The sequence below is a fragment of the Macaca fascicularis genome, chromosome 11 (genome assembly GCF_037993035.2).
Source record: "Macaca fascicularis isolate 582-1 chromosome 11, T2T-MFA8v1.1".
Lineage (NCBI taxonomy): Eukaryota > Metazoa > Chordata > Mammalia > Primates > Cercopithecidae > Macaca > Macaca fascicularis.
In genome coordinates, this window is record NC_088385.1 from 55,811,007 (window position 1) to 55,838,747 (window position 27,741).

The window sequence follows — 27,741 nt, forward strand, 5'->3', positions numbered from 1 at the left end:
TAAAGGGAAGCTTAGATTTATTGAGCGCCTACTGTGTGCCAGGCGGTGTGCAAGGCGCTTTACATACATTATCGCATTAAGTCCTCACAACAACCCTGCGAGGTAGGTGTTTATAAACCCCCATTTGACAGATGAGGAAACTGAGGCTCAGGGAGGTGAAGTGATGCGGCCAAGTTCACATGGCTAATAAATGGCAGACAGAGGTGTCCAAGGATCGGAGAGAAAAAAAAAGACTTCGGTGTCTGAGTCCCAAGCCGGCTGGGGTGGATGAGTACAAAGATGGGACCGGCGGGCTCCAGAGGTCTGGGAGGCCGGAGGCCTGCTCCCGGCCCAGCACGGCTGGAGACTGCAAGGCTGGGGACCCGCGCTTGGGAACTAGGGATCGGATTGAGTGGCAGAGCCGGAATTAGCAACTGGGGAGATCCGCGACCTGCGCGCGCCCTGTAGTGGCTATAGAGAGTATCACACCCCACGCCCACTGGCTTCTGGGGACCGGCCTCTTTCCTTGCCTGGCCAGTTTCTTCGGAAGAGGCCGAGATGGGAGACATTCTCAGGATTTTTTCAGGTGGGCGATACCACCTGGGAGGGAAATCGTGGCCACGCCTCAGAGCATCACTAAGGAGCATTAGGGTGGAGGAAAAGGGGAAGGCCTAAAGAGGTCCCAAGCTGATTCATTGGTGTCCTTCCCTCCCCAGCTCAGACCACCACAGGCCAGGGTCAGTGACAGGGCCACTATCTTGCCCTGCTTTGGGGAGCCCTCACCTAAACCTGGGAGACTGGGATAGGAGTGCCTCACTCCCTTACCTCTTCTGCAAACCTTGGGCAGTCTCCTGAATTGATCATGACTTCAGGTGACAAGGAGGCCGCCCAGAAACCCTCAAACTCTGTTCACTTATTCCCAACTCTCATTCTTGGCTTGTCGAGGGGAGGATGAGATAGAGTCCTTTCCAAAGATCTCAAAATGTCAGAGATGGAAGGATGGACCTTAGAATACCATTGTTTTATATACCAGGAGGCCTGGAGAGGGAAAGTGACAGGCCTCAGTCAACCAGCAAGTCAGTGGCAGAGTTGGGATTGAAATCCAAGACTTGTGACACCAGGGTGAGCCCTCCTTCTGCTTTGCTGGTTGTTGCTGGACCTATTCCTCTTCTGCCAAGAACCCCTCTGTCATCTGGTCACTCTGCCACCGGGTCCAAAGCCTCTCCTTCACTTTTTCCCTCCTCCTCAGAGGCCCTGCCCTACACTGCCCTCCTATAGCTGCCACCACCCCTGCCCTCCTGCCTGATCCTTGTTAGGCCTCTCTGCTCAGCTCCGCACCCAGTGCATCAGCTGCGAAGAGCTCACCCTTGTGTCCTGAACATAACAGACATTAATTAAATCTACTGCTGATTCTCACCTCTCCTGAAACAAAATCATTAATGGGCATATGCTTCCCTTCCTTTCATTTATATTTCAAGGATGGGAATAGGTATGGGTAAGGATACAAGGAAAAGAGAAGCAAAGGAAGTCTGAGGAAGAATGGGGACCAGTGGACCCAAGGATGGATGTGTTGGGGACTCAAATACAAGAAGGGGCCTCTCACTGCCTCTTCTTATTTCCCTGTTGAGTCCCCCTGATGTCCCTCACCCCGAAGAGGACCTCCTCGGTTTGGCTTATGACATCTAGGATCTCTCCGACACTGTCGCTCAGTTCCGCTGTCTTCCCATCTTCCTCCGACGAACTGTTTCCAACCCCGGGCAGGGTCCTCTCATTCCGCCAGGAGGCGCCTGGGGCTTCTGTGTCGCTTCCATCAGAGGAGCCGCTATGGACGCTAAGCTCCTCAGCTTCGTCCGTGTCCGAGTCAGGGGCGGTGTGGCGGCGGATACGGGACACGGCTTCTCGCAGGGCCCCGGCGTAGGGCCCTGGGGTCCGCGCCCAGCCCCGGCCCGCGCGCCGCTGGACCACCGCCACTTCCGAGCCCTCGGCCCTGCCCTGGGCTCCCGAAGCTCCTGGGCCTAAGGCTTGGTGCTCTGGGCTACCTGGCTGCGTGGGGGCGTCCCGCAGGTTTACTTCCGGGGCCGGGAGCCCCAAGATGCGGGAGGTGCGCTCCTCCAGTGAGGAGTCCCCCGACCTCCCGCCCTCAGCTTCGCCCCCGCGGCCCCCGCCGGGCTGGTGTAAAAGGCGACTGTTCGACAGCCGCTTTCGGCAAGGGGAAGGAAAGACCGTGGCCCCTTCACTCTCCTCCTTGCCGGGCTTCGATTGGCTGGCGGATTCCCCCACCACGCGTGTCACCCCAGAGGGCAAAAGCTGCACCTGCTGGGTTCGGGGGGTTGGAACATATTGGGATCGTATCACCACGCACGTGGCGTCAATGACAAAGACTCCTTCCCCACGGGACGGGCCCTGGGAACTGCGGGGCAAGGTGTGGGCACGGCGGGTCGCCTTCCAACCCTCCAGGGTCTCCGGTCCTGCCCCCTCTGCAAGACCCTGGGATTCTCTCCATCCGGTGCCTCCGGGAGCCCAGGGTCTGGGGAGTGTCTGGCTATGGCGGGGCGGCTGCTTTTTAGGGGAGGGAATCCAGCATTTAGGGAACCAGATCTGTTCTTTTCCTTCTTTCCCTTCCCTCGAGCCCTTGAGGTGGTGCCTGGATCTGGGAGCGGGACGCGGGGCACTGGGAGCCGCAGTTGCAGACCCCGCAGGAGTTGTCTCGGTGCCTGCGCTCCCTGTAGCTTTGGCTTGGGGATGGCTGTCGCTACCACTGTTCAAGTCAGCAGCAGCCAGCCCCAGGCTTTTCTCCACGACCCCCTTGCCGGGCTCTGGCCTTGCTCTGGCCGCTCCACAGCCTGGGGATCCCCCCAAGAGACCTTGCCCCTGTCGGAGACCCCAAGCCCCGAGGACGTCCCGGTAGATCCGAGGATCCAGCCTCTTCTTTGTGCGCCCTCCCTCTGTCCTGGCCGGAGTCGGAGGTGGGGCTGATGAAGTGGGCACCTGGGAGTGTCCGGGGCCTCTCTTAGTCCCCAAGGTCCTATGGGGGCCTTCGTAAGAAGGTGGAGCCACGTAGGGTGGCGGCCGGTCCCAGCGGCGTCGCGGGGCGGTCCCGACAGAACCTCTCAGCAGCAGGTGAGCCTCGTAGCTTGGGGGCCCCGGCCGCCGACCTCCCCAGGGCCCCGCCCACGCCGACCCTGGGTCGCTCTGCGGCTGCGCGGATGGACGGGGCGCTCGCCCCACCAGCGCCAGGCGCTCCGGCCGCAAGGTAGCAGGGAGCCCTGCCGGCTGGGCTGCCCGAGGGGCGTTGCGGGGCTCCGGGCGGGGCCGACCCGGGGGGCTTCGTCGGGCCCCACCAGCCTTCCGCCTTTTTCGCTCGGTCTCCTTGGCCTCCCGCTCCTGCGACGCCGCTTTCCTTTTCTCTTGCTCCCGAGCTCGGACCTCGGCCAGGGGCCCCGCCCGCCAGTTGGTCGCCTCCTGCAGCACCCTGGAGGCCCAGGGCCGGCGGGGCGGCGGCTGTGGGGATCCCGGGCGCGGCCCACACCTGGGACAATGAGCAGGAACCCAGGTGAGCAGTCTGTGGGGGAAGGGAGCCGAGGTCCGGGGAGCTGGGAGCAGTGGAGACCACTTGGGGCAGCCATGTGAAGGGGTGTGTGTGAGTGTGTGCGCGTGTGCACGTGCGTATATGTTAGGACTGAAGTCGAAGCGGGACTCCTCGCCATCTCTGCCTGCACACTTTAACAGCGTCTGCCCCATCTCACCTCCTGCCCTTTCTCACACCCATTCCTGTTCCCCCAAACAACCGGATGAGACAGGCCCCAGCCTTCGGGAGCGGGCAGGGGTGGGAGGCGTGGGAAAGAGAAGGGGGATCAGTAGTGCTCGCTGGTGCCTGCGGGGTGGTCCGGACCCCACTCCCCGCCCCACCACTCTCTTCCCCTCACCCCTGCTTCACTCACGTGCGGTTCTGGAACCCGCGAGCCCAGTGGCTGGCCTGGAAGTCCATGGGCTGTCGAGAAGGGGCGCGGCGACTATAATGACAGGAAATAGTCTTCACTTCTATCACCAATAGCTTGGACTTCTGCACCCAGAGGCAGCTGCCAGACTCCTCATCCTGGAGCTCCCGGGGGCTGTCAGGCCCCTCGGAGAACAGTGGGCCATCCAGCATCCTGCCCCACCCCACCCCGGCCCCCCACCCTCCCACCCGCCCCAGGAGCCCCCTCCCAGCCCAGGGAGCCGGCGCCCACTGCAGAGCCGCGGGCCCGGGGACTGGGAACTATATATACCCGGGCACACGTGTGTGTGCCTGTCTCTGTGTGTGCGCGCGCATGTGACACCGCGCGGACTGCTCCGCGCTGCTACCTCCCCCATGTGCACGGCCGCCCCCTGGGGCCCGGGATTGGACGCCCCTTCCCACTGCTGTTGTCCCCCAAGCCTGATGGGATCGCACGAGTGGGCGGGGGAGGGACTTATGATTCTTGCCAAGCTGACAGTGCCCCCTCCCCCGTCCCTGTTTCTTCAACCTTCCTGCCGTTTTAACCCTTTACTCTCCTGCTTGTCAGGTTGCCTGACCACCAGGGTTCTGCCCCTGGCTTCCTGCCTCAGATTTCAGTTTCCCCAACATAGAGTGCGTGAGAATGGAACTCAAGGTCTCTGCCTGCCACTCTGCTGGTTTCCATGGGGTTGGGGCGCAGGAGGGGCTGGCCCACGGCTGGGGGGCTATTTTTAGCGGCAGTGGCTGTTCGGGTGCAGAGATGAGATGAGTAACCAGCTTCCATGCGGTGGAGAGAGGAGGCGGTGGCTTTCACCAAGCTTTGTGCGACTCTGAGGGAGAGCTGCCTTCCCTAAGCTCAAAAAGGGTGACCCCTACACCCGTATCTCCTCGCCAGCTCAGTGCTGCAGCCTAGGACTGCTGGTACAGCAGGACACAGGCGTGTGCCTTGGCCACCCAAGCTGCCCTACCAGTCCCATTCTACATGTTTGTCCTTGGGCAGCCAGGGAGCCCTCCCACAGCAGCAGGCTTTCACCTCCAATTTAGAAGCAGGATTTGGGGGTTATATTGTTCTGTGCCCACACAGCCTGCCCAGCTTTATGGAGGACAGAGTAAGTGCTTATGCACTCTCACCCTTCCAGAGGGGGATGGAGGAGAGATGGTGTGTTTGCTTGGCAAAACTAATCCCCTAGCAACTGAAATGATAAAAGTGGCCTTTTTTTTTTTTCCAATGTAGAGCTCCCCCTCACCACCACAATTGCCTAGTTCACTCAGCCCCCACCTGAAGTGGTGCTCCAGATGCTCACCTTTGGGCTGCCTCTGTCCTGGGGGGCTGTTGCTTACATCCACATGATCCCTCCTCCTAAGCTTATACCAGGTGTCCCCTGATTCACCATGGTAATGTTAGTGGCAGCACAGCCCACGCCAACCCTTCCATGCAGAGACTTAGCAACCATGCCTGGCAACCATGGCAGCAGCCTCAGTGGAGGGGAGGGGTGCAGAGAGGGGAAAGAGAGTGTGTGTGTGGCAATGGTTCCTCGGGAAGAAGGGATAATTTGCCTCTGGAGAGGAATAGGTAAGAATAGAAGCTTGTGAGTCTCCCAAATTTTATCCCTTGTCTCTCCCTCAGCTTCATCCTCACACTGAGACTGATAGGTTGGGTTTTAGGGGGAAATCAGAGAAGCAAGAGTTCCCAATTAGTTTTCCACTAATGTACATGGAGCCCTTTGGGTCCAGACCCTTCCTTTTAAGGGGATGGGGAACAACCAGAAAGGTTGTTGTGGGGCAGAGACTGACTGACTAACAGCTCAACAAAACCAGGCCTCTGCTCCCTAACACAAACCTTTAGAGAGAATGCAAACATTCCCTGTCCCATCCACCCTACCCCCCTTGATTCCACACACCTGCCAGCTGCACCGATGACTTGACTCGAAGGTGCTTCCTTCCACCCTAGGTCCCACTAGAATCCTGAGGCTTTTTAAAGCCCCTGCCTCCTCCCTAGGCAAATCTTCCTTAATGAGGGAATGTGACATAAGAGGCCATCTGTCCTTTCCACCATGTACTTACCCTCCCCACACATAAACATACTCTAATTCTAATAACTTGGAAGCCTTCCTCCCCCAAGTTTGAGAATGTGCTGTGAGAGCTGTAAAGGGGTGAAGGCTGAAGCAGGGGCTCCTCTACAGTCATGATGCAACACTGAAAGCAGAGCTCTGATGAGGGCCACCTTCTTTTTTTAAAATAAGCTTCCTCAGGTCGAATCTGATGAGGGCCTTGATGCTTTTCCCTGTGTTCCATCGGGAAGCCTAGTTTGGAGAACCCAGTATGCCGTGGCTGGAGGGTCATCAGAGGGGTTAGGCACTGTCAGGGAAGGGGTTAGCAGCACTGTGGGGGAAGGGGCAAGCAATGACTCTGAAATTGCTCCTGGTTTGGATAGGAAACTGTATCATACCTGTAAGGCAGGGGTGAGCTGGCACCCAAATTTAGCTCATACTCCAGTCTAGCAGTTCTGGTGTTGGGTGCTGACTGCTGTTTGGGTCTACATGGTTTCAGTACAGGGAATGGATCTGATGGAGTGACCAGTGCCCTGCTGTTCTCCCACCATCCAGCTCTGTCTCACCTTGGAAGAAAGGCAAGGGATTTGCAGGTTTAAAGATAGTGCCAGTGGGGTACGGTGGCTCATGCCTATAATCCCAGCACTTTGGGAGGCTGTGGTAGGTGGATCACAAAGTCAGGAGTTTGCGACCAGCCTGGCCAATATGGGTGAAACTCTGTCTTTACTAAAAAATACAAAAATTAGCCGGGTGTGGTGGTGCACGCCTGTAATCCCAGCTACTCAGGAGGCTGAGGCAGGAGAATCGCTTGAACCTAGGAGGCAGAGGTTGCAGTGAGCTGAGACTGCGCCACTGCACTCCAACCTGGGCAACAGAGCGAGATTCCATCTCAAAAAAAAAAAAAAAAAATAGTGCCACCTCAGCAAAAGCCAAACAGTCCAACCTTCCTTAAGAAAAGCTGATAATGGTGGCAGGATTCTCTGCCCAAAGGAGACCCTCAAGTCTGTCTACTTGGGAGTAGACACTAACACTGTTACAGGATTTTCCTTGGGTACCAGCCATGATTCAGGCAGAGGGGAAAGTGAGATAGAAAGGAGGAACCACAGGGTAAGGAGTAGTTGTGAAAGAATTAGAAGTCGGAAGTCTACTGTAGCAGTAAAGACTGTTTGGGTTCAAATACTAGATCCATTTTTTTTTTACTAGCTGTGTGGTCTTGGGTTAGTTACCCAGCCTCTCTGTGCCTCCATTTTTTAAAATCTGTAAAAAACTGGAATAGTGTCTACTATTGTTCTGAGGATTAGTTAATATATGTAAAGCACTGAGAATGATGTCTGGCACACAGTTTTGTGTGTGTACGTGTGTGTATGTGTGTACACACGTTATTATTAATGACCAGTTGAAGAAGCCATATAAAGTAGGACAGTAGTATCCATCAACTGTAAAAATCAAACACTGCAATACCATGAAGAGATAGCTGTCATTTAATTAGATTTGCCACAAAAAGCAATAACCTTAGCTAATCACGCTGCCCTCCTCCGCCACCTAACCCCCATCTCCCTTCATATGCACAAACACAGGAACCCAAAGCCCCTCCTCCCCACAATCCTCCCCACTCACATTATGGGAAGAAATGTCACTAAATGGACTTAGCCTCCTCCATATAGCATGGAACAGGTGAATAAAAATATCTTTATGAAGAATTTTGTTGTGCTGTTATCTTAGGGTTGAATCAGGGCTGAGATGGAGGCAGAGGCAAGTGAGGTCTGGGGATCTCTTAGAGATCAGGATTTGTCTGAGAGGCACAGAGCCTATAGTTCACCCAGAAAGGGGGCTATGTCTAAGACGACAGGGGCTAGAATTGGCTAGGCTGAAAGTTTTTTTCAAGTGTATGTGTGAGGGTAAGGGTAGCTATAAATCCATTCTCCTTCCTCCCCCTATACCTTCCCTAGCTCCCAGATAGAAGGGCAGGGGGCCCTGAGCAGGGAACAGAGTCACAATTCCCCCAAGTTTCATCTGATTCCCACAGAGCTTCCAGCAGGCAGTGAGTTGGGCATATCCCCTGGTGCTGCCTGACCCCTTCCCCCAGCTCAGGGCTTCTTCTCTCCACCTGTGAGCACCAGGGCCTGCAGGATGTCAGACAGTGATACAATTCCCTTGACCACATCATTTTCATCCACCACTACAAGTCGGTGAACCTGGCACAGAACAACAAGGGAAAAAGGGAATGTTTAGTGCTGGCCTCAGGGGAAGCCCCTCTGCCCCTACTCTCCTTGCCAAACCCCACTCTCAAGGTTGCTCCCCTCAGCTCCTTTAGGGTTGCTGGCCTCCCTACCTCTGCTTCCACTAGCCTGTTGATGATGGTCTCCAGAGTCTCATGCAGGTAGCACTTGAGAACACCCTCAAAGTAATGTGATCGATGTTGCAGGGCTTTAGTCACAGATACATCTAGGTTGTTGTAAGTCTTTTCTGCTGCCAGATTCTGGGGAGACAGAGGAAGGAGCTTGCAGGGAAGCAAGAAAGCCAGCCTCCAAACCCTGAACCCATCCAACCTCACCAGAGGGATTCAGGGCAATTGTCAGCTACAAGGCATACCCAACTCATTCAATTCCTTTTCAAATAGGATTTGAAAGCCTGGATGCTTCTAAGACCCTTAGATCACAGAAGAGACTCCCTTCTCCCTCTCCATATTTAATAGCACCCCCCACCCTTCCCTACCTCCCAAACCCTCCACAATCACTCACGATAACATCAAACTTGGAGTAGATGTCCACCACACGCCCTAGGGGGACAGAGGCAGCTCAGTAAGGAGGATCTGGGGTCTAAAGCTCCCCCTACTCACAGAATCACCCTCCTGGCTAAGCTGAGGGGAAAACAGATTTTCCCGGAGCCACCCTGACTTGCCTGGATCTTCCCTCCCTCTCCTTCTGCCCAATCTCTCACCCTTCTCGTCCACCACTGGCAAGGCTGAGACTCGATGCTGTACAAAAATCCCCAGAGCCACATAGACGGGGGTGGTAGTGCGAACCATAGCAATATTGGCATAGGTGCCAATCTGTAGCTCTTCCAGAGACTTGGACATGAACTCTGGCTTGGGGAACTCAGTGATCTGAGGAAAGAACCATCAGCTTAATTTTCAAGGCACCCAAAGCCACCCTTGGATAACCCCTCCAACCCAGTATGTTAGAAATAAGGGCTGGGTGCGCTGGCTTATGCCTATAATCCCAGTACTTTGGGAGGCTGAGGGGGACATATTGCTTGAGCCCAGGAGTTCAAGACCAGCCTGGGCAACTTGGCAAAACCCCATCTCTATAAAAAATACCAAAAAATTAGCCAGGTGTGGTGGTACACACCTGTAGTCCCAGCTCTTCTGGGGGTTGAGATTGGGGGTCACCTGAGCCCAAGAGGTTGGAGGCTGCAGTGAGCCATGATAGTGCCTCTGCACGCCAGCCTGGGCAACAGAGTAAGACCTTGTATCAAAATAAATTAATAAATAAATAAGAAGTGGGGCTGGATGCAGTGGCTCACACCTGTAATCCTAGCCCTTTGGGAGGCTGAGGCGGGAGGATCACTTGAGCTCAGGAGTTCGACACTAGCCTGGGCAACACAGTGAGACCTTGTCTCTTTTTTCAATAAATAAATAAATAAATGAAAAAAGAGAAAAAAGAACTGGGCTGAGGAGCACTTACAAACAATTTGAGGAACTTCAGAATGCGCTTGTGGGTGAGGATATACAAAGTATTGCCTGATTCTGGGTCAATAACTGGCAGCCTGTGGATCTTGTTCCGAATTAATGAAGAGACAGCATCAAACAAGCTGTGGGAGGGTTGGAGATAATAAGTTCCACAGTGCTGGGGCTGAGGGTGAGTAAACAGCTCCACAAAGTGTATCACTAAACAGGGAAAGCTAATGGTTAGGGAAGGGGGGCAGAGTACAGGCCAGACTTAGAGAGAGAGAGAAAGTGTGTAAGTGTGTGTGTGTGTGTATGTGTGTGTGTGTGTGTGTGTGTGTGTGTGTGTCTTTTCTCTCTTCTTCCCCTTTCCCTGGGTGTCTAGGGCATTAGCTAGGCTGATGGCAAATCTCTTCCCCTTTTTGGACAGATGGATAACTGGAACCCACCTGGCATTAGGAGAAATGCAGACAAGCGGTTTAAAGGAATCCTGGAGGTACACCTCTGAAGGGAAAAGGGATGGGTCACAAAATACCACCATGGAAAAGCATTTCCCAGAAACCCTCCATCCCTTTATAACCTTTTACAACCCCAATTCTCTACATACCTCTCCAAGTTTCTATCTTGTGTTCTTCTAGCTCATAGATCTGTACCTGAAAGCAGAAGCAACAGAATTTGAGACCTGATCTCTCTGCTTCCTGAAGCCCTTGTGGCTTGCTGGGAGCAAAATAAATGAGAATGAGGGACTTAGGGTAGGGAAAGTGATTTTGGTCATTGGGCTAAGGTTCCTTACCAAGGCTGATTTATAGTAGCGGTGCAGGATATTGATGAAATCAGTGATGGTCAGCATGCCTAGAGGACAAGACAGAGCCCTCAGTAATGCCTGAAGCACAAGATGTCTTGTCTCCCTGCCCAGCACAAGATGCCAATAATAATGTGTTCCAGAAACTTCTGCTTACCCACAAAACTTTGCTTCTTACTATCCCATAAAGGGGCAGCTCGTACACCGTTAGTCACCAAAGCAAAAAAAGCTTTCTTCACCTGTAGCCAAGACAGTAATAATCATAAAGGCAAATCCACAGGGGCAGGACTGTAAAATAAAGAACAGTGTTTGGGCATGTTGGGTAAAACATGAGACTAACTTCACAGAAGGATAAGGATATTACCCTTAGGATGAGATAGGATGAGAGGTATTAAACCACAGGCTCCAAAGGGGGAAGGGAAAAGAGGATTCACCCACCTGCAGGGACGTATCAAATACAACCAATTTGGAGCTTGTGGGAATCAGGTCATAGCAGCGATGAGACTTCATGAAGGAAGTATACACGCTATTGTTGGATTCTGGGGTCTCTGCATAGGGTGGGATAGTTAGCAGCTTCCTTCCCCATAAAAACTCCCAATCAAAAGAGACAGAAAACAGAATAGTGTTCTAGTATCTCAAATATTTACAGCATGATTTTTTTATAAGGCCCCTTATCTGTCTTGTTCCTATTGTTTCCACAAAACCTGCATAAACCTCTTAGAAACCATTTCATCCAACCCCTATCTCCAGGTTAAGACTTTATCTATTGGTCCCTATAGGTAAAAGAAAGTTGACTAAAACATAAAGCCTATAGTATCTCTCTTTAACATGTTATAATCTAAAAATGTTTCTCATCTTTAATCCAAGCTTTCCCTTTCATATATTTAGCACATTTTCACTTTCCTCTTTTTTCAATGAAATAAGCTGCTTAAAATTCTTCCAAGACTGTGCTGGGCATGGTGGCAAGCACCTGTAATCCCAGCTACGTAGGAAGTTGAGGCAGAGGATCACTTGAACCCAGGAGCTCAAGGACAGCCTGGGCAACACAGCGAACCCGTCTCAATTGAAAAAAAAAGTTAAAATTTTAAGACCTGCAAATGGGAAAGTCATGGTCCAAGTTGGGCCATTTCTCATTAACAATAAGTTGGAGCCCAGTGCTCAATCAACCTGGCTCAAAACACCCTGATAGTCCATTCTGGGACCACCCTGTAAATCAGAAATCATCCCAGGAGATCCTGGGTAGTTTACCTTTTTCTATTCCTGTGATTTTAATTGCTCGCTCTAAACTAGGGAAGCCATCTCCCAAAATAATAGCTTGAATGTGCTACATACTATACTATGTGCACTTAAAAATATTACATTAGCCAGGCGCGGTGGCTCACGCCTGTAATCCCAGCACTTTGGGAGGCTGAGGTGGGTGGATCACGAGGTCAGGAGATCAAGACCATCCTGGCTAACACGGTGAAACCCCGTCTCTACTAAAAATACAAAAAATTAGCTGGGCATGGTGGTGGGCGCCTGTAGTCCCAGGTACTCGGGAGGCTGAGGCAGGAGAATTGCTTGAACCTGGGAGGCAGAGGTTGCAGTAACCCCAGATTGTAACACTGCACTCCAGCCTAGGCAACAAGAGTGAAACTCCGTGTCAAAATAATAATAAATAAATAAATAACATTGACTGGGCATGGTGGCGCACGCCTGTAACCCAGCACTTTGGGAGGCCAAAGTGGGTGGGTCACCTGAGGTCAGGAGTTTGAGACCAGTCTGGCAACATGGCAAAACCCCATCTCTACTTAAAAAATACAAAAATTAGCCAGGCGTGGTGGCACGTGCCTGTAGTCACAGCTACTCAGGGGACTGAGGCAGGAGAATTGCTTGAACCCAGGAGGTGGAGGTTGCAGTGAGACGAGATTGTGCCTCTGCACTCCAGCCTGGGCGACAGAGTGAGACTCTGTCTCCAAAAAAAAAAAAAAAAAAAAAATTACAAAATTTAATCCTTACAACAAATGTGTAAGTACTGTCCTCATGTTTCAGATGAGAAAATAGGTGTAGTTAAATAAACTGTTCAAGTTCACCCATTAATAAGTGGCAAGAAAGACTCAAACAAACCCAGATCTGATTCCAAACTTCATGCTCTTAAGTCTTTAATCAATTTGGTTTTTAATATTTAATTTTTAAACCAAAGTTATACAGACACACGGTTTAAACAGTCAGTTTTACAAATTTTGTTAAGAAAAAAATGCAGTCCTTGCAACCCACCTTCCTGTACTACCCTTCCCCAGAGATGAGAACATCTATCTACCTCTTTTAGTTGATTATTTTGGTACTTAATTCTATGTCCTTAAATAACATGTTTGTATTGCTAGTTTCCGATTTTTTTTTTTTCATTTTGGGGCATTATTTATCATCTACCTACCAAAGAAGAGGAGAATTTCTAGTTCTCTCTCCTACTAGGGCTTCACCACAAACATGTACTTCCCATCCTCCCCATTCTTCCAGGAGCTAAACCATAATGTTTAAATCTTTTTTATTTATTTATTTATTTTTTTTGAGAGGGAGTCTTGCTCTGTCACCCAGGCTGGAGTGCAGTGGCATGATCTCAGCTTACTACAACCTCAGTCTTCCAGGTTCAAGCGATTCTCCTGCCTCAGCCTTGCAAGTAGCTGGGGTTACAGGCGCCCGCCACCATGCCCGGCTAAATTTTGTATTTTAGTAGAGATGGGGTTTCACCATGTTGGCCAGGCTGATTTCGAACTCCTGACCTCATGTGATCCGCCCACTTCGGCCTCCCAAAGTGCTGGGATTACAGGCATGAGCACTGCACCCAGCCAGTATTCAAATCATTTTGACTGAATATTTATTATTCAGAAATAAGCCAAATAATAAACTATGATTTTTTTTCTTCCTTTCACAACTTTGTTTTCTCTGGAGTTAATGTCTTGTCCTTTTGTTTGTTTAATTTTCTATGTATAATTCTTATAACTAATCCAACCCCCAAATGCTTCACCAGTTGTTTAAATCTCCTTTCAAGAGGTTAAAAAGCATTAGATAGTCTATCAATTTAAACTACCCAAAGAAGTCTCGCTGGAGCCTTCTGACCTGCTCAAATCTGGGCTGGTTTAACTGGTGTGCACTGCTGTCATCCTGGGATCTTTCTTCATCACCATCCTGGGTACCCCTTTCACGTCTCTCCTCCACTGGTGCTCCTGTATCCTATATCGCATTTTCATATTTTTTGATTACTCCCTTATTTTGGTGGAACACATCTTCCAGTACCTTCCTGAGAAAGGGTGCATGGAAGGTACATGTTTTTGAGACCTTGCAGCCTGTAGATATCTTTATTCTACCCTCATCCTTGGATTTATAATTCGACTGAATAGAGAATCTGCAGGAAAGCTTGGAATGTATTTTCCTGCAGAATGTTGAAGGCATTCCTCCGCTGCCTGCTAGCTGCTGGTGTTGTTGAGAGGCAATTCTGACTTTTTGTATGTGACTTTTTTTTCTCTCTCTGAAAACTCACAGGATCTTCTCTGTTTCCAGTGTTCTGAAATCTCAGGATGACTGTGCTTTGGGTGGGTCACTTTCATCCATTGTGCTGAAGATTTGATGGGCCCTTTCAATATGAAAACTAATGTCCTCAAGTTCCAATAAATGTTCTTGAATTAGTTCCTCAATTATTTCCTTCCCTCTGTGTTGCCATTTTTCTCTTTCTATGACTCCTATTTAGAAACTGGACCTCCTAGACTGATCCTTTAATGTTTGTTTGTTTTGTGGGTTGTTGAAATATTTCCTTTTTTTTTTTTTTTTTTTAAAGAGACAGGCTTTCATTCTGTCACCCAGGTTGGAGTGCAATGGCGAGATCATGGCTCACTGCAGCCTTGACCTTCTGGGCTCAAGCAATTTTCCTGTCTCAGCCTCCTGAGTAGCTGGAACTACAAGTGCATGCCACTGTGCCTGGCTAATTTTTATTTTTTTTTGTTGAGACAGGGTCTTGCTGTGCTGCTGAGCTGGTCTCGAACTCCTGGTCTCCCGCCTCGGTCTCCCAAAGTGCTGGGATTATAGGTATGAGCCACTGCACCTTCTCTCCTATTTTCTACTTTGTTGATTTTTAACTCTCCTTTCTGGGAAATTTCCTCATGTTGACTTTTGAAACCTCCAGCTGTGTTTAAATTTTTGCTATTATATTTTTAATTTCCAAGAGTTCCTTTTTCTTTTCTGAAAATTCCTTCTATAAAAAATTGTATCCTATACTTGTTTCATGGTGGAAATATGGTTTTTTGTTGTTGCTTTTGTTTTCTTGAGACAGAGTTTTGCTCTTGTTGCCCAGGCTGGAATGCAATGGTGCAGTCTCAGCTCACTGCAACCTCCAACTCCTGGGTTCAAGCGATTCTCCTGTCTCAGCCTCCCGAGTATCTGGGATTACAGGTGCCCACCACCATGCCCAGCTAATTTTTGTATTTTTAGTACAGACAGGGTTTCATCATATTGGTCAGGCTGGTCTCGAACTCCTGACCTCAGGTGATCTGCCTGCCTCGGCCTCCCAAAGTGCTGGGATTACAAGCGTGAGCCACCATGCCCGGCTGTTGTTTTCTTTAAAGATATACTACTTTCACAGGTATTGAGAAATATGTTCCTTTACCTAAGGTTATATTAATATTATTAAAGTTTTCTTCTCCCCTTTTCCTTCCAGTTGCTTTTTTCATGTTTGTTTCTTCCGTGTGTACATGAATTCGGGAGGGGCAGTTTGCTTTTTCATTTTTATTTATTTTTTACCAGGGAGATACAGCCTTCAGAGTAAAACAAAGGTACATTCCAGGGTGGGGTCGGGGGCAGTTTGGATCATTTTTCACAGATCCTTTCTTTAGATGTTTGGTAATCCCTGGTTTAAAGGAAAACTTAAACCATAACTTAAGAGTGGAGGCTTTAAAGCTGAGTGGAAGCTCTAAGTGTGTAAGTGAGCCTTACTGACTGCGAATCATTTGGGTAGGAAACATTCAATACTTAAATATTTTAGAACTTCCCTTCAAGAGGATTCTGGAGAGAAGGATTATTCAATTTCATGCTTGGAGGGTGAAGTCTTTTCTGCCAGCGCTCTGGAAACTGAAAAGGAAAAGACAGCTGGAGGCTCAGCATCTAGTATAGTTCACTACATGCTGCTGTTTTCAGTGCAGTACTTCAGTCCTAAGCTGTGCCCGAGTCCCTTGCCAGATTTCCAGTCTTTGCCACAGGTGGGAGGTGGAGTTGCTCACTGTTGCTCACCCGATCACTCAATGGGATAGGGTGTCTTGGGATCTGACTGTTTCTTAGACCTTAATGCTTCTTGGCTCTCACTGCTAGTTATAATTCAGTTTTCTCAGATCTAAGTCATTCATCACTCTTTTGTCTGCTTTTCAGCTTCCAAAAATTCATTGCTATTATCTCCTCTCCTGTTTTCCCTATGGTGTGTTTGTATCTTTTTCTTTAAAAAATTTCCTTTATGATGGTTTTAGGGGACTTTTTGTGAATATATATTCAATGTACCATCTTTTTTTTTTTTGAGACAGAGTCTTGCTCTGTCACCCAAGCTGGAGTGCAGTGGTGCGATCTCCACTCACTGCAACTTCCTCCTCCTGAGTTCAAGCGATTCTCATGCCTCAGCCACCCAAGTAGCTGCGATTACAGGCATGTGTCACCACGCCTGGCTAATTTTTATATTTTTAGTAGAGATAGGGTTTCACCATGTTGGCCAGGCTGGTCTCAAACTCTTGTTCTCAAGTGATCCACCCGCCTCAGCCTCCCAAAGTGCTGGGATTACCAGGCATGAGCCACTATGCGCAGCCCAATCTACCAATCTACCATCTTTAACTGGAAGCCTACCATTGTTATTTCAACTTGAGAATTCAAACTCCCAAGAAAATGTTTTTGGACACCAGTTGAAGATACATACACTACACTGATAGTTAAATACTATCATTCAGGCCACAGGCCCACAAATATATTGGATTTGGCTTTCTCGGTGTCTTTTTTTTTTTTTTTTTTTTTTGAGACCAAGTCTCGCTCTGTCGCCCAGGCTGGAGTGCAGTGGCACCATCTCGGCTCACTGCAACCTCCACCTCCCAGGTTCAAGCAATTATCCTGCCTCAGCCTCCTGAGTAGCTAGGACTACAGGCGCCCACCACCACGCCAGGCTAATTTTTTGTATTTTTAGTAGAGACGGGGTTTCACCATGTTGGCCAGGATGGTCTTGATCTCCTGACCTCGTGATCCGCCAGCCTCGGCCTCCCCAAGTGTTGGGATTACAGGCGTGAGCCACAGGACCCGGCCTGTTTGTTTGTTTATAATTGAGACAGGATCTCACTCTCTGCCCGGGCTGGAGTGCAGTGGCACAATCACAGCTCACTGCAGCCTCAACCTCCTGGGCTCAAGCAATCCTCCCACCTCAGCCTCCCCAGTAGCTGTGACTAGAGGTGCACACCACCATGCCCGGCTAATTTTTAATTTTTTGTAGAGACAGGGTCTCACTTATCCAGGCTGGTTTCGAACTCCTGAGCTCAAGTGATCCTCCTGCTTTGGCCTCTCAAAGTGCTGGTGTTACACTGTGCCCAGACTTATTTAAATCAAAAATTTTTAATCTAGAAATTTACATAAAAATCCAAATTTCTAGTGTCTTCAAAGTCAGAAGATCTGCCAAAAATAGGTCTTAATTGACCAGACCTAGATAGTTGTTGCCTTTTTTTTTTTTTGGGACGGAGTTTTACTCTTGTTGCCCAGGCTGGAGTGCAATGGCATGATCTTGGCTCACTGCAACAAAATCTGCCTCCTGGGTTCAAGTGATTCTCCTGCCTCACCCTCCCAAGTAGCTGGGATTATAGGTGCCCACCACCAAGCTCGGCTAATGTTTTCTACTTAGTAGAGATGGGGTTCCACCATGTTGATCAGACTGGTCTGGAAATCCTGACCTCAGGTGATCCACCTGCCTCGGCCTCCCAATGTGGTGGGATTACAGGCATAAGCCACCACAACCCAGCTGCCTTAATTGTAATTTTTTTTTGAGACAGAGTCTTGCGCTGTCCCCCAGGCTGGGGTGTAGTGGCACGATCTCAGCTCACTGCAACCTTTGCCTCCCAGGTTCAAGCAATTCTCCTGCCTCAGCCTCCCAAGTAGCTGGGATTACAGGTGTGCGGCACCACGCCCGGCTAATATTTTTATTTCTAGTAGAGACAGGGTTTCACCATGTTGGCCAGGCTGGTCTTCAACTCCTGACCTCAGGTGATCCACCCACCTTGGCCTCCCAAAGTGCTGGAATACAGTCATGAATCACCATAGCCAGTCCAGTTGTCACCTTCTTTTAGATGCAACACAAGATCTACAGGTTGTCATAATCATATGTAGTTCACTTCACTGCTTGGTCCATGTAGGCAATTTGAGTTTCAGGTTTCTGCCTTGGTGCTAATACAAATGTACTCAAAAACATAAAATAGGCACTGGCCGGCATTGGAATTGTCTTCCTTGTGCTCTGGATTTTAGAGGTTTAGTGCTTCTATTACTAGATTAGTTCTAAGAGCCTTTTTCTAATTTAATTTTTTTTTTTTTTTCCTGAGATGGAGTTTCACTCTTGTTGCCCAGGCTGGAGTGCAATGGCACAATCTTGGCTCACTGCAATTTCTGCCTCAGCCACCCAAGTAGCTGGGATTACAAGCATGCACCACCACACCTGGCTAATTTTGTATTTTTAGTAGAGACAGGGTTTAACCAGGTTGGCCAGGCTGGTCTCAAACTCCTCAGCTCAAGCGATCCACCTGTCTCAGCCTCCCAAAGTGCTGGGATTACAGGAGTAAGGCACAGCGCCCAGCCCTTTGCATAATTTTTTGTGTACACTCAATGGCTTTAGTGAGCTTGCTGGGTGATAAAATCCTGGTGGCACTGTTTCTGGACTACGCAGAAAATACCCAGGACTTCTAAAACATGGTTAGCCAGCCCAGAGCTGCCTATGGAAGTTTTCCCTGTACCTCAGAAGTTTCTCTCAAGTGGTTTGATAATTGAAGATATTAACCATCCCCAATCTGCCCAAGATTTATTCCTGGGTGATCTTGCCAAACTACTGTCACTGATTTTTGTGGTTTGGCCCATTATCTGGCCCTGCTTTGACTTTCCCAGGGGAGAGATTCAAAAGCATTGTTGAAGACATTGTTAGGGTCAGGCTATTGTTTCCATGCCCACTTTCCTTTCTTCAGTAAACTTACCTTGAGGATGCTCATTTTCCAGAGCTGGGGAGCTATCTGAAGAAATGACCTGGAGAGACAAGAAAACAGATTCAGCTTAACCTGGTTCCATCCATTTAAGCCTAGCAACATTAGGGGAAGGGCTGGTGAACAAATAATGACTTTCTTTAAAGCACTATAAAGCCACCACCTCCCCCAACCCTGTTTTTTTTCTGTTTCTGAGACAGGGTCCCACTCTGTCACCCAGACTGGAGTGCAGTGGTGTGATCACAGCTCACTTCAGCCTTGACTTCCTCCGGGTCAGGTGATCCTCCCTCACTTCAGCCTCCTGAGTAGCTGGGACTACAGGCGCACGCCATTATACCCAGCTAATTTTTGTATTTTTAGTAGAGATGGAGTTTCGCCAAGTTGCCCAGGCTGGTCTTGAACTCCTGGGCTCAAGTGATTGCCCTCCTTGGCCTCTCAAAGCACTACGATTACAGGCACGAGTTACTGCACCCAGCCTTATTAGGCTCTTCAGAAATAATGATCTCATTTAATCTTCATAACAACCCTGAAGTAAATACTATTATTAGCCTTATTTTCACAGATTGTCTCTGAGAGTCAAGAGACATTAAGCAAGCTGTCCAAGGTCACATGGCTGATAAGGAGTGGAGCTGGCATTCAAACACCTATCTTCTGGTTCCAGAGCTTGTGGTTTGCTTTTTTATAACATCAAAATTTTAATAAATAACATACATGAAAAAACAAAAAATTTTAAAACTACTTATACCTAAGAAAATAATTTATTATAACTGATGAAGAGTTTGGTTATCTTGGCAGTGTTCATTTTTGTAAATTTGCTTGTTTGTTTGTTTTGTTTTGAGGCAGAGTCGCGCTCTGTTGCCCAGGCTGGAGTGCAGTGGCGTGATCTTGGCTCACTGCAACTGCCTCCTCCTGGGTTCAAGCGATTCTCGTGCCTCAGCCTCCTGAGAGCTGGGATTACAGGCGTGTGCCACCACACCCACCTCATTTTCATATTTATAACAGAGACGGGGTTTTTACCATGTTGGCCAGGCTGGTCTCAAACTCCTAACCTCAACTGATCTGCCCACTTCGGCCTCACAAAGTGCTGGGATTACAGGCATCAGCCACCACAACCAGCCATTTTTATAAAATTTTTGAATGTATTTATTCCATTCTGATGAAATTCTACCTCTCTGGAATCACAGAAGAGAAGAAACCAATACTGCTACAATATTGTGCCTTCCAGAAATACTTCTATCCACTTCTGAGTGGAATGAGCATTATCTGCAAAGCTCATGTTCTTGTACACTATACCGCCTAATGAAACATTAGGTCTTAAAAGCTAAGACTAAAGATCTGAGCTTAGGACCAACCCCTACAAGATTCTCACAGATCCACTTTATTAAAACATGGAAGCCAGAGAGATAGCCTTGTCTTCCCCCAAACACAGACACTCACTAGGCATATTTGTAGGCACTAGAACCACAGACATTGGTTCTACCATTGTCTACCTCCATGGTAGAGAGAGGGCCACAACTGGGGAGGATCCCTGTAGCTGACTGTTAGCCAGTCAAAGCCTGAATGACTGAGAGGTGGATAAGGAACATGAATGTTCTGAAACTGGGGACTCAAGTCCACTCAGCACCCTTGTCAGTCAAACAAAGGCTGCTATAGCCAGGGGATGCTGGTTTTCCAAGTTTCCCTTCCCAAGGCAGTCTGAGATTAGAGTGCTTTGACTAGACAAAACTTAGAACCATTTCTGTGCTCCCTCAAGTGGGAACATTTGGAAATGCCATTGTTATTTAGGAACCCAGAAGGGATCACAACAATTTTCATCTGCTAGCATCAACAGTCTTGGCTCCACTTTCTCTGGGTGATATCTCCAAAATAACTTAAAACCATACTTCATCCCCATAGCTTCTGTAGTAACATGACATTAAAAACTTCAACCTGGGAGGTTGGCTGACAAACTTCCTAAACCAGGGAAGTTTACAACAGCCCTAAACTTTTCCCCCTTAATGGGCTAGGGGAGAGTGCAGGGAGTAAGGGGGATAATCTCCTTCTCTTCCCTCTGGACTGCATAAGACTGTCAGCTTGGCCTGCCATTTTGGCAGGACTATCAGAACAACAGCCTCATCACTTGTAAGTAGGAGAGAGGGCTGTGATAAAGATAAACACATGATATATCAGAGTCTCACAAAGATCTACACAAAAGCACAAAAACAGCTACTTCTGTAGAATTTACCCATCATATGATATATATTGTACTGTGCGATACTTATTTTGTCCGTTATCTATCCAAACAGATTATAAATTCCTGGAAACCTAGAACTATCTTATACTTTGTATCCCCCATACCACCAAGCACAGGATTTTGCATATAATTCACAGTTGTTTTGTTTTTTAATTCTCAAAGAATGATGCACACTGATAGGAACAGATATGCCTAAGACTAAGTTACAGAGGGAGGAAAGAAACATATAGCTAACTAGAGATACAGATACCAACATAACAGAGTCAAATACAACTGAATATGTGACTTTTTTTTTTTTTTTTTTTGAGACAGAGTCTCGCTGTGTCACCCAGGCTGGAGTGCAGTGGCGTGATCTTGGCTCACTGTAATCTCCGCTGCCCGGGTTCAAGCGATTCTCCTGCCTCAGCCTCCCAAGTAGCTGGGACTACAGGCGCCTGCCACCATGCCCAGCTGAGTTTTTTTGTATTTTTAGTAGAGATGGGGTTTCACTATGTTGGCCAGGCTGGTCCTTTTTTTTTTTTTTTTTTTGAGATGGAGTCTTGCTCTGTTGCCCAGGCTGGAGTGCAGTGGCGCGATATCCGCTCACTGCAAGCTCTGCCTCCCAGGTTCACGCCATTCTCCTGCTTCAGCCTCCCAAGTAGCTGGGACGACAGGCGCACGCCACCATGCCTGGCTAAATTTTTGTATTTTTTAGTAGAGACGGGGTTTCACCGTGTTAGCCAGGATGGTCTCGATCTCCTGACCTCTTGATCCACCTGCCTCAGTCTCCCAAAGTGCTGGGATTACAGGCGTGAGCCACGGAGCCCGATAATGACTTTTAACTTTCTGCCTGTTTCACCATATCAGAGGGGGAATTATGTAGTTACATCTACTTCTTTCTACTTTTTTTTTTTTTTTTTTTTTTTTTTGAGACAGGGTCTCACTCTGTCATCCAGGCTGGAGTGCAGTGGCATGATCACAGATCACTGTATCTTCAACTTCCCCAGCTCAAGCAATCCTTTGACTTCTGCCTCCTGGGCTGCTGGGACTACAGGCACACACCACTAAGCCCAGCTACTTTTTGTATTTTTTTGTAGAGATGGGGTCTCGCTATGTTGACCAGGCTGGTCTTGAGCTCCTGGGCTCAAGCGATCCGCCCACCTTGGCCTCCCAAAGTTCTGGGATTACAGGCATAAGCCACTGTGCCTGGCCTCCTTTCTACTTTTAATAACATAGGGGACCTGAGAAAGTACAACTGTACCACGTAAGTACAAAATATTACAGAGACACAGTCTACATCTGACAAACAGACTCGCAATTTCTTCCAAACTTCTGATCTACGTTTCCAATTATTTGTTTGACAACCATAGATGTCACAGAGACTCCTCAAATGCTTCAATACGAAACAAAACATTTGTCCCTCCAATCCTATTATTCTTGCTGTAGTTCCCATCTTGTTTTTTTTGTTTTATACAGCTGTCTTCTTACCAGTTATCAGCTAAGCTGGTAATGTTAGAAATGCCTCAGATCTATATCTCTCTCATTGCCAATTTTACAGCCTTAATTTAGGCTTTTACCTCTCACTTCTGCAAGACTGTTTAAATTGGGGTCCTTGGCCCATATCTATCTGCTTTTCAATTTGTCTTTCGTGCTTTCACCAAAGCATCTCAGGTTTGGAAGGGGCTTTCATCTCCATTAACAAGAAACTTTACTTTCCGAAGTAGCTCAGTCCACGTACAGAAAGCTGCTATGAACATTCCTAAAAGACATTCACTGACTTGCTCATAAATCTTCCATGGGTCCCCTATTACAAAACAAAGTTCAAATTTATCATGGTGTGTAATACCTTCAACCTGATCTTAGCCTACTTTTCCAGTCTTTTCTCTCACTGTGACCAAAATCCAAAGCCAGCAACATCAAGCCGCTGGCTCACCCCCAATTCTCCACATCCCCCAGTTTCAGTGCCCTTGCTCATACTGTTCTCTCAATTTGCAGTGCCCTCTCCTAGGTCCAAAGTAATTTTTCTCTCAACTATTCTGTCACAGTCCTTTGTTTTCATATTAATGATAGCATTTATTATAGTCTACCTTTAAATAACAGCTGTTGCTGGCTTGCCCTCACCCTTACTCCAGTTAGGCTGAACATTTTCAAAGCAGGAGTTTTCTTTTTCTTTTTTCTGGAGACAGGATCTCGTTGTGTCACTCAGAGTGGAGTGCAGTGGCATGATCTCAGCTAACTACAGCCTCCACCTCCCTGGATCAAGCAATCCTCCCACCTGAGCCTCCAGAATAGCTGGGACTACAGGTATGCACCACCACCATCATGCCTGGGTAATTTCTGTGTTTTTGTTTTTGTCAAGACAGGGTTTCATCACGTTGCCCAGACTGGTGCTGAACTCCTGAGCTCAAGCAATCCACTTGCCTTAGCCTCCCAAAGTACTGGCATTACAGGCATGAGCCACCACACCTGGCTGTTTTCTTTTTCCTCTTTTTAACTTCTACCCCAGAGCCTAATCCAGTACATAAAGTGTGAAGGCTAAATTAGAAAATCTACATAAAAATGCTCTGTAAACCATACTACACTCACAAGTAAGTAGAATATGACATGTTATTTTAAATTTAATGGAATTAGACTCCTTATTTTTGTTCAAGATTATCTTGATTAGTCAGAACTGGGCTCCCTTGCCTGGGAGACCAACTGCGAATCGTTTTAGTACTTTGGTCGGTTTTCTTTTCAAAAACCTGAAAGAAACAACCTCTCTGTGGGCAGAGAAAGGGTGTGGCAAAGAATTACTATGGGCATGTAATCCAAAGCAAAGTGAACCTGCAGTCCTTTCATAACTACAGTAGCAAATGATAAAAACCAAGATGGGAAGAGTTACTCTGCCTGAAAGAAGACACATGGTTAAAAACTGTGGAGAGGGAAGTGTATGGGAGGGGTTACAGAGCGCTAGAAAAAGACTCCTGAGAGTGAGGGTGGGTGCAAACATGCAGCAGGCAACCCGCGGCATTTGTGGGAGGGTGACAGGGCCCTGCCACAACTGGTCAATGCCTGCTCGCCAAGAATGCGCTGTGCCAAAACTCCTGCTTAGAGTCGCAGAGCGGGCCATGACCTAAACTTGTCCAGGGACACATCGGCCTCTAACACTGCAAGTTTTCCTCTTTCAAGCAAACCTCAATTCTCGGTCTTATTAAGGGAATGTGACTTCACTGGATGCAGTATAAAGATCTTCAGATGTCCTCCTGCCAGGGATTGCAGGGATCACAGAAAGACTACCGAGGTCCAGCAGCTACCTGCAAGCGGAGACCCCTCTGGACGCCCCCTGCCTCACCCAGCAAAGCCGGATCACAACCCCGCGCTCTCAAACCTCTAAAAGGGCTTGAGGTGCTAAGAGGAAAGGAAGCCCAAGATTGCCACGGCTTACGTGGGCTCCAAGGAGGGCCAGGAGTCACTGCCTGCTTGGGCTAAGGGTACCGCGTACGGAAAGGCGGCGGGGGCGCGGCCCAGTCCCAGGAGATGCGCCCAACGAAGAAGCGGAGGGACACGGTCACGGGATAGGGCAGACACCCGGCTGCTTTTTGTTTGCTAGACACCAGCGCCAGCCCCTGCCCGGCCCTCCCGGTCTCTTAAGTGGGGTCTTAGGCTCTACAGCGCCCCCGACCGCCCTCCTGCGCTCCTCACCGTCTCCATTGCAAGAGGCGCCGGCTTGGTTTTCTCGCTTTAGGAAACTCTCTTGGGGAAGGCCACGCCCCACATCCGGTGCGGCGACGCCACTTCCGCCCACGTCACGGCAGTCGCCAGACTACGGCGGAAGGCGTGGAACCCACCCTTCCGGCGGTGGCGGGCCTCGGTAACCGCCCTCCCCCGGGTCCTCTCGGACCGCACGGATCCGGCTGACGGCGAGGGTCACGGGACGGAGCCGCTTGTATTTAAAATGTTCTTTTTTTATTTGTCGTTTAAAAACAAACTTGGAAGAAGCAAAATCCAAAACTTGCCCTTTGCCTCTCGCAACATAAATTATGTACAGTTCAGAATGATCGCTGATACAAAACATGCCAAGGACAGGGGCGCTGAGGGTGGAGGGAGAGAGGGCGCTTTAAAAAAGGGAACCATTTCATCCGTTGTTACGAAGGACCAACCTTGCTGTACAGGATACACACAACACAAAATAAAGTCTTCACGGGATTCACACTTGTCAGCGATTTATTTTTTAAAAAGGGGGAGGGTCCTGGAGGTGAGGGGAGAAGACTGTAAAGGGGAAAACTGAAAATTGAGTATGTGCGAGTGTAAACCAACCCAAAATACAAACACGGGGGGGTGGGGGATTCTGATGCAATTATACAGGCAGGGTACTTAAAAAAAAACCAACCAAAATTCCAACCTTGTAGCTTGGGTCTGAGTTATAGTTTATATAAAAATTAAAAACTGTATAAGGTTTCTTCACTAAATTCTACAGGACTATCGGATACCTAGCATATGCTTACAAAGTCTGCCCCATCCCCTTTTCCCAATCCCAGGGCCCAAGCCCCAAACACAGCCTGACTCACGGGAGCCAATCTCCCCCTCCCTGTAGCCTAGACCTATTGCTCTCCGAAAAGGAACATCAAGGGCTGTGGCTTTGAGGGCTGCAGCCCAGTCTTCCTGCTGTCTGATTTAATTACAGCGGTTCCTGTGGGAGTGGGGGGTGTTATTCTCTTAAACATTTGCAGCTTGAAACAGTTGAGGAAGCAGCTTTAAAAAAAAAAAAAAAAAAAAAATCTCCCTACCCCCAACAATCCACAACTCCCCAAATTCAAAACAAAACAAAAACAAACCTAAAATCACAACAGCCACCAAGCTCCCCCTCCAGCAGGCCCGCCCGTCCACCACCACCAAGCCCACCCCTACACTCCAGACGTCGGATTCTTGAAAATATTAATTACAAAATGCCCTTTGCCCACAGCCCCTAGAAGAGAACTGCATATAAGCTTCATCTTCATCCCCACGGTTCCCTACCAGAGAGGGGTTTGGGGTGTCACCCACCCCTTACCTACCCCCACCCCCAGGAAGAGGTTAAACTGCAGCACAAGCTTGGGCAGAAAGGGGAAGGAAAGGGAGGCAAGGAACCCATCACCCTCTGGCTCCCCCTGGGGTCAGCTCTCTTTTGTGCGTTATAACATAGTCCAACTATACAACAGGGGGTGGGAATTGCCCAGCCTCTATACCCCCATCTTACAGCAGTCACAGCCAGGGGGTGGGGAGTGGGGTGGGGGGTGAGGAAAAGGGCGGTAGGTTGGGTAATGGAGGGGGCCCCCCCACAAGGGGAGCTCCATGTGTCCGCCCCACACCCCCCTACCATTTATAAACTGGTTTTGTAAAAAGAAAATAGATATATTTATATAGAATATATAAAGCACAAAAATTAGTAGTTTTACATTTGCTCTCCCCGGGGGTGGGGGGAGAGGGGAGGGTTCTCACCTCCAGCCGGCTCCCCCATGCCCCACAAGACTATGTACAATCCCATGTATAAATAGATAAATACCCCCCACCCTCCCCTCGCTGACACTAAGCTCCCCACCCCCACATCACCACCCCTTCCCACCAGACCAGCAGCAGTTTGGTGACTGAGGGAAAGTGGGAGCTCCGGGCCACACCCTGCCTCATTAGGTATGGGCATGCCACTCAGGGATAGCCCTCACCCTACCCCCCACCCAACCCGTCCAGGGGCTGGAGGGCAAACGGGCTCATGATGGGGTTGGGAAAACAGGAGAGAGATATCCTGGTCCTAGGTTTAGCCCCCTCCTGCCCCCATGTCCAGATGGAGAAGGAAGTCCTAGAGCAACTAGGGGCCAGTCATCCCCAATCTTCATCATCATTTGCCTCAACCACCATCCCATGCCCATAATTAAAAACAAAGATGGATTTTTTGTTGTTGTTTTTCTTCCTCCTCCTACCCCCTCTTCCACCCACTCAGAAGAGGGCAGTGAGGTGGGGGAGAGGGTTGGGGCAGTAGGGGGCTTGGAGAGGGTCTCACATTTCAAAACAGCAAAAAATCCAACACTTAAATGAGGTAGGTGTGGGTGCGGGGTCTCCTTGCCCGGCTTGCCCAGCTTGCCCTCCTAGGCAGCTGGGCGCCTCTTTCCCGTTCATGTTGCATTTGTCAGAGTGGAAAACAAGGAAACACAACCCATAGAGAGACAGAAACACAGAGGAAAAGAGGGAAACAGACAGATCAAGAGGGAGGGGGATGGGGGTGAGGGTGGGGGCAGGACCCGGCAGGCAGGGCCAGGTGTGGGACCCGGCCTTTGGGATTGTCAAGCTTAGTCAAGTCTCTTTGCAGCCTTGAGTTGGGCCGGAGAGGTCAGTGGGAGCAGCAGGGCTGTGAGGCCCGGCCACACATCCTCTTCCCCCACCCTGCTGCCTCCCAGATGCTTCTGGGTAGTTCCCGGCCCATATCCCCCTCAAACCTGAGATGCCCAATGGCTGCTTCTGTCTGGCCCCTCCTGGAGCTGGGGGCAGAGATGCCAGCCTGAGGGCCGGTGGTGGGGAAGAGGGTTGTCCCTGGTGCCCAGGGTGGGCTTGGCCTAGGGCCCTCTGCCCCAGCCTCCTGCTCCAGGGGCTCCGGTCAGCCGGCAGCCCCAGCCCTGGGTCCTGGCTCTGGCTGCTACCTCTCTTCCCCCTCAACCCTTTCAGGGAAGAGGTTGTGGGTAGGGGGACTCCCCTGCCTGGTAGCCTCAAAGCTTCTTAGTTCATCCATTTCCGACAATTCCAGGCTCCACAGTGGCAGGGGATCTTGTGCTGATCGTCCTCAAAATCAAACTGATAGTCATAGGTTAGCTGAAAAGAGAAG

The 27,741-nt window shown here is 49.2% G+C and overlaps 3 protein-coding genes and 1 long non-coding RNA gene across 26 annotated transcripts in view; 1 reads left to right on the forward strand and 3 right to left on the reverse strand.

Annotated features, from left to right (window-relative positions):
- Window positions 1-4,217, reverse strand: DDN (dendrin). Its single transcript, XM_005570743.4, has 2 exons — window positions 3,921-4,217; window positions 1-3,508 (listed from the first exon to the last, which is right to left on the reverse strand). Exons 1-2 carry the CDS (start codon window positions 4,127-4,129, stop codon window positions 1,579-1,581), a joined length of 2,139 nt encoding a protein of 712 aa, XP_005570800.3. The 5' UTR covers window positions 4,130-4,217; the 3' UTR covers window positions 1-1,578.
- On the forward strand, window positions 3,188-25,101 carry LOC107126696 (uncharacterized). 3 transcript variants are annotated; one of them, XR_012420214.1, is made up of 4 exons: window positions 3,188-3,532; window positions 14,460-14,534; window positions 23,095-23,216; window positions 24,108-25,101. It is a non-coding gene; the product is annotated as an uncharacterized lncRNA (long non-coding RNA). The 3 variants fall into 3 exon arrangements; XR_010579385.1 differs by having other exon boundaries at window positions 23,099-23,216; XR_012420213.1 differs by lacking the exon at window positions 23,095-23,216.
- PRKAG1 (protein kinase AMP-activated non-catalytic subunit gamma 1) lies at window positions 7,467-24,670 on the reverse strand. Of its 13 annotated transcripts, none has more exons than XM_005570739.4 (12): window positions 24,594-24,670; window positions 18,695-18,743; window positions 10,914-11,023; window positions 10,633-10,714; window positions 10,467-10,525; window positions 10,281-10,326; window positions 10,123-10,177; window positions 9,693-9,819; window positions 8,947-9,112; window positions 8,748-8,785; window positions 8,339-8,485; window positions 7,467-8,201 (listed from the first exon to the last, which is right to left on the reverse strand). In XM_005570739.4, exons 1-12 carry the CDS (start codon window positions 24,600-24,602, stop codon window positions 8,094-8,096), a joined length of 996 nt encoding a protein of 331 aa, XP_005570796.1. In that variant the 5' UTR covers window positions 24,603-24,670; the 3' UTR covers window positions 7,467-8,093. The 13 variants fall into 13 exon arrangements, 11 of the variants coding, with proteins under 11 accessions (XP_005570796.1, XP_073862881.1, XP_045221112.1 ...); XM_074006780.1 differs by having other exon boundaries at window positions 10,633-10,763; XM_045365177.3 differs by having other exon boundaries at window positions 24,394-24,670.
- The window catches only part of KMT2D (lysine methyltransferase 2D), a 42,068-nt gene continuing 39,167 nt past the window's right edge, over window positions 24,841-27,741 (reverse strand). For 8 of the 9 annotated variants that reach the window (XM_074006778.1, XM_065524141.2, XM_065524142.2 and 5 more), the window contains one exon: window positions 27,047-27,728. In XM_074006778.1, coding sequence (XP_073862879.1) covers window positions 27,636-27,728 — 93 coding nt within the window. In that variant the 3' untranslated portion in view covers window positions 27,047-27,635. Of the gene's footprint in view, window positions 27,729-27,741 lie in introns of all 9 variants that reach the window. The other variant, XM_065524144.2, reaches the window with a different exon arrangement.

Bases quoted from the DNA above. Each gene is read 5' to 3' on its own strand.
- PRKAG1 (XM_005570739.4), bottom strand. The intron at 10,327-10,466 runs GTAAGGAACCTT...TTCTGCTTTCAG, and splicing joins GCTACTATAAATCAGCCTTG to GTACAGATCTATGAGCTAGA. The intron at 9,820-10,122 runs GTGGGTTCCAGT...ACCCTCCCACAG, and splicing joins TGCATTTCTCCTAATGCCAG to CTTGTTTGATGCTGTCTCTT.
- DDN (XM_005570743.4), bottom strand. From the start codon at position 4,129: ATGCTGGATGGCCCACTGTTCTCCGAGGGGCCTGACAGCCCCCGGGAG. The intron at 3,509-3,920 runs GTGAGTGAAGCA...TCATTGTCCCAG, and splicing joins CGCGGGTTCCAGAACCGCAC to GTGTGGGCCGCGCCCGGGAT.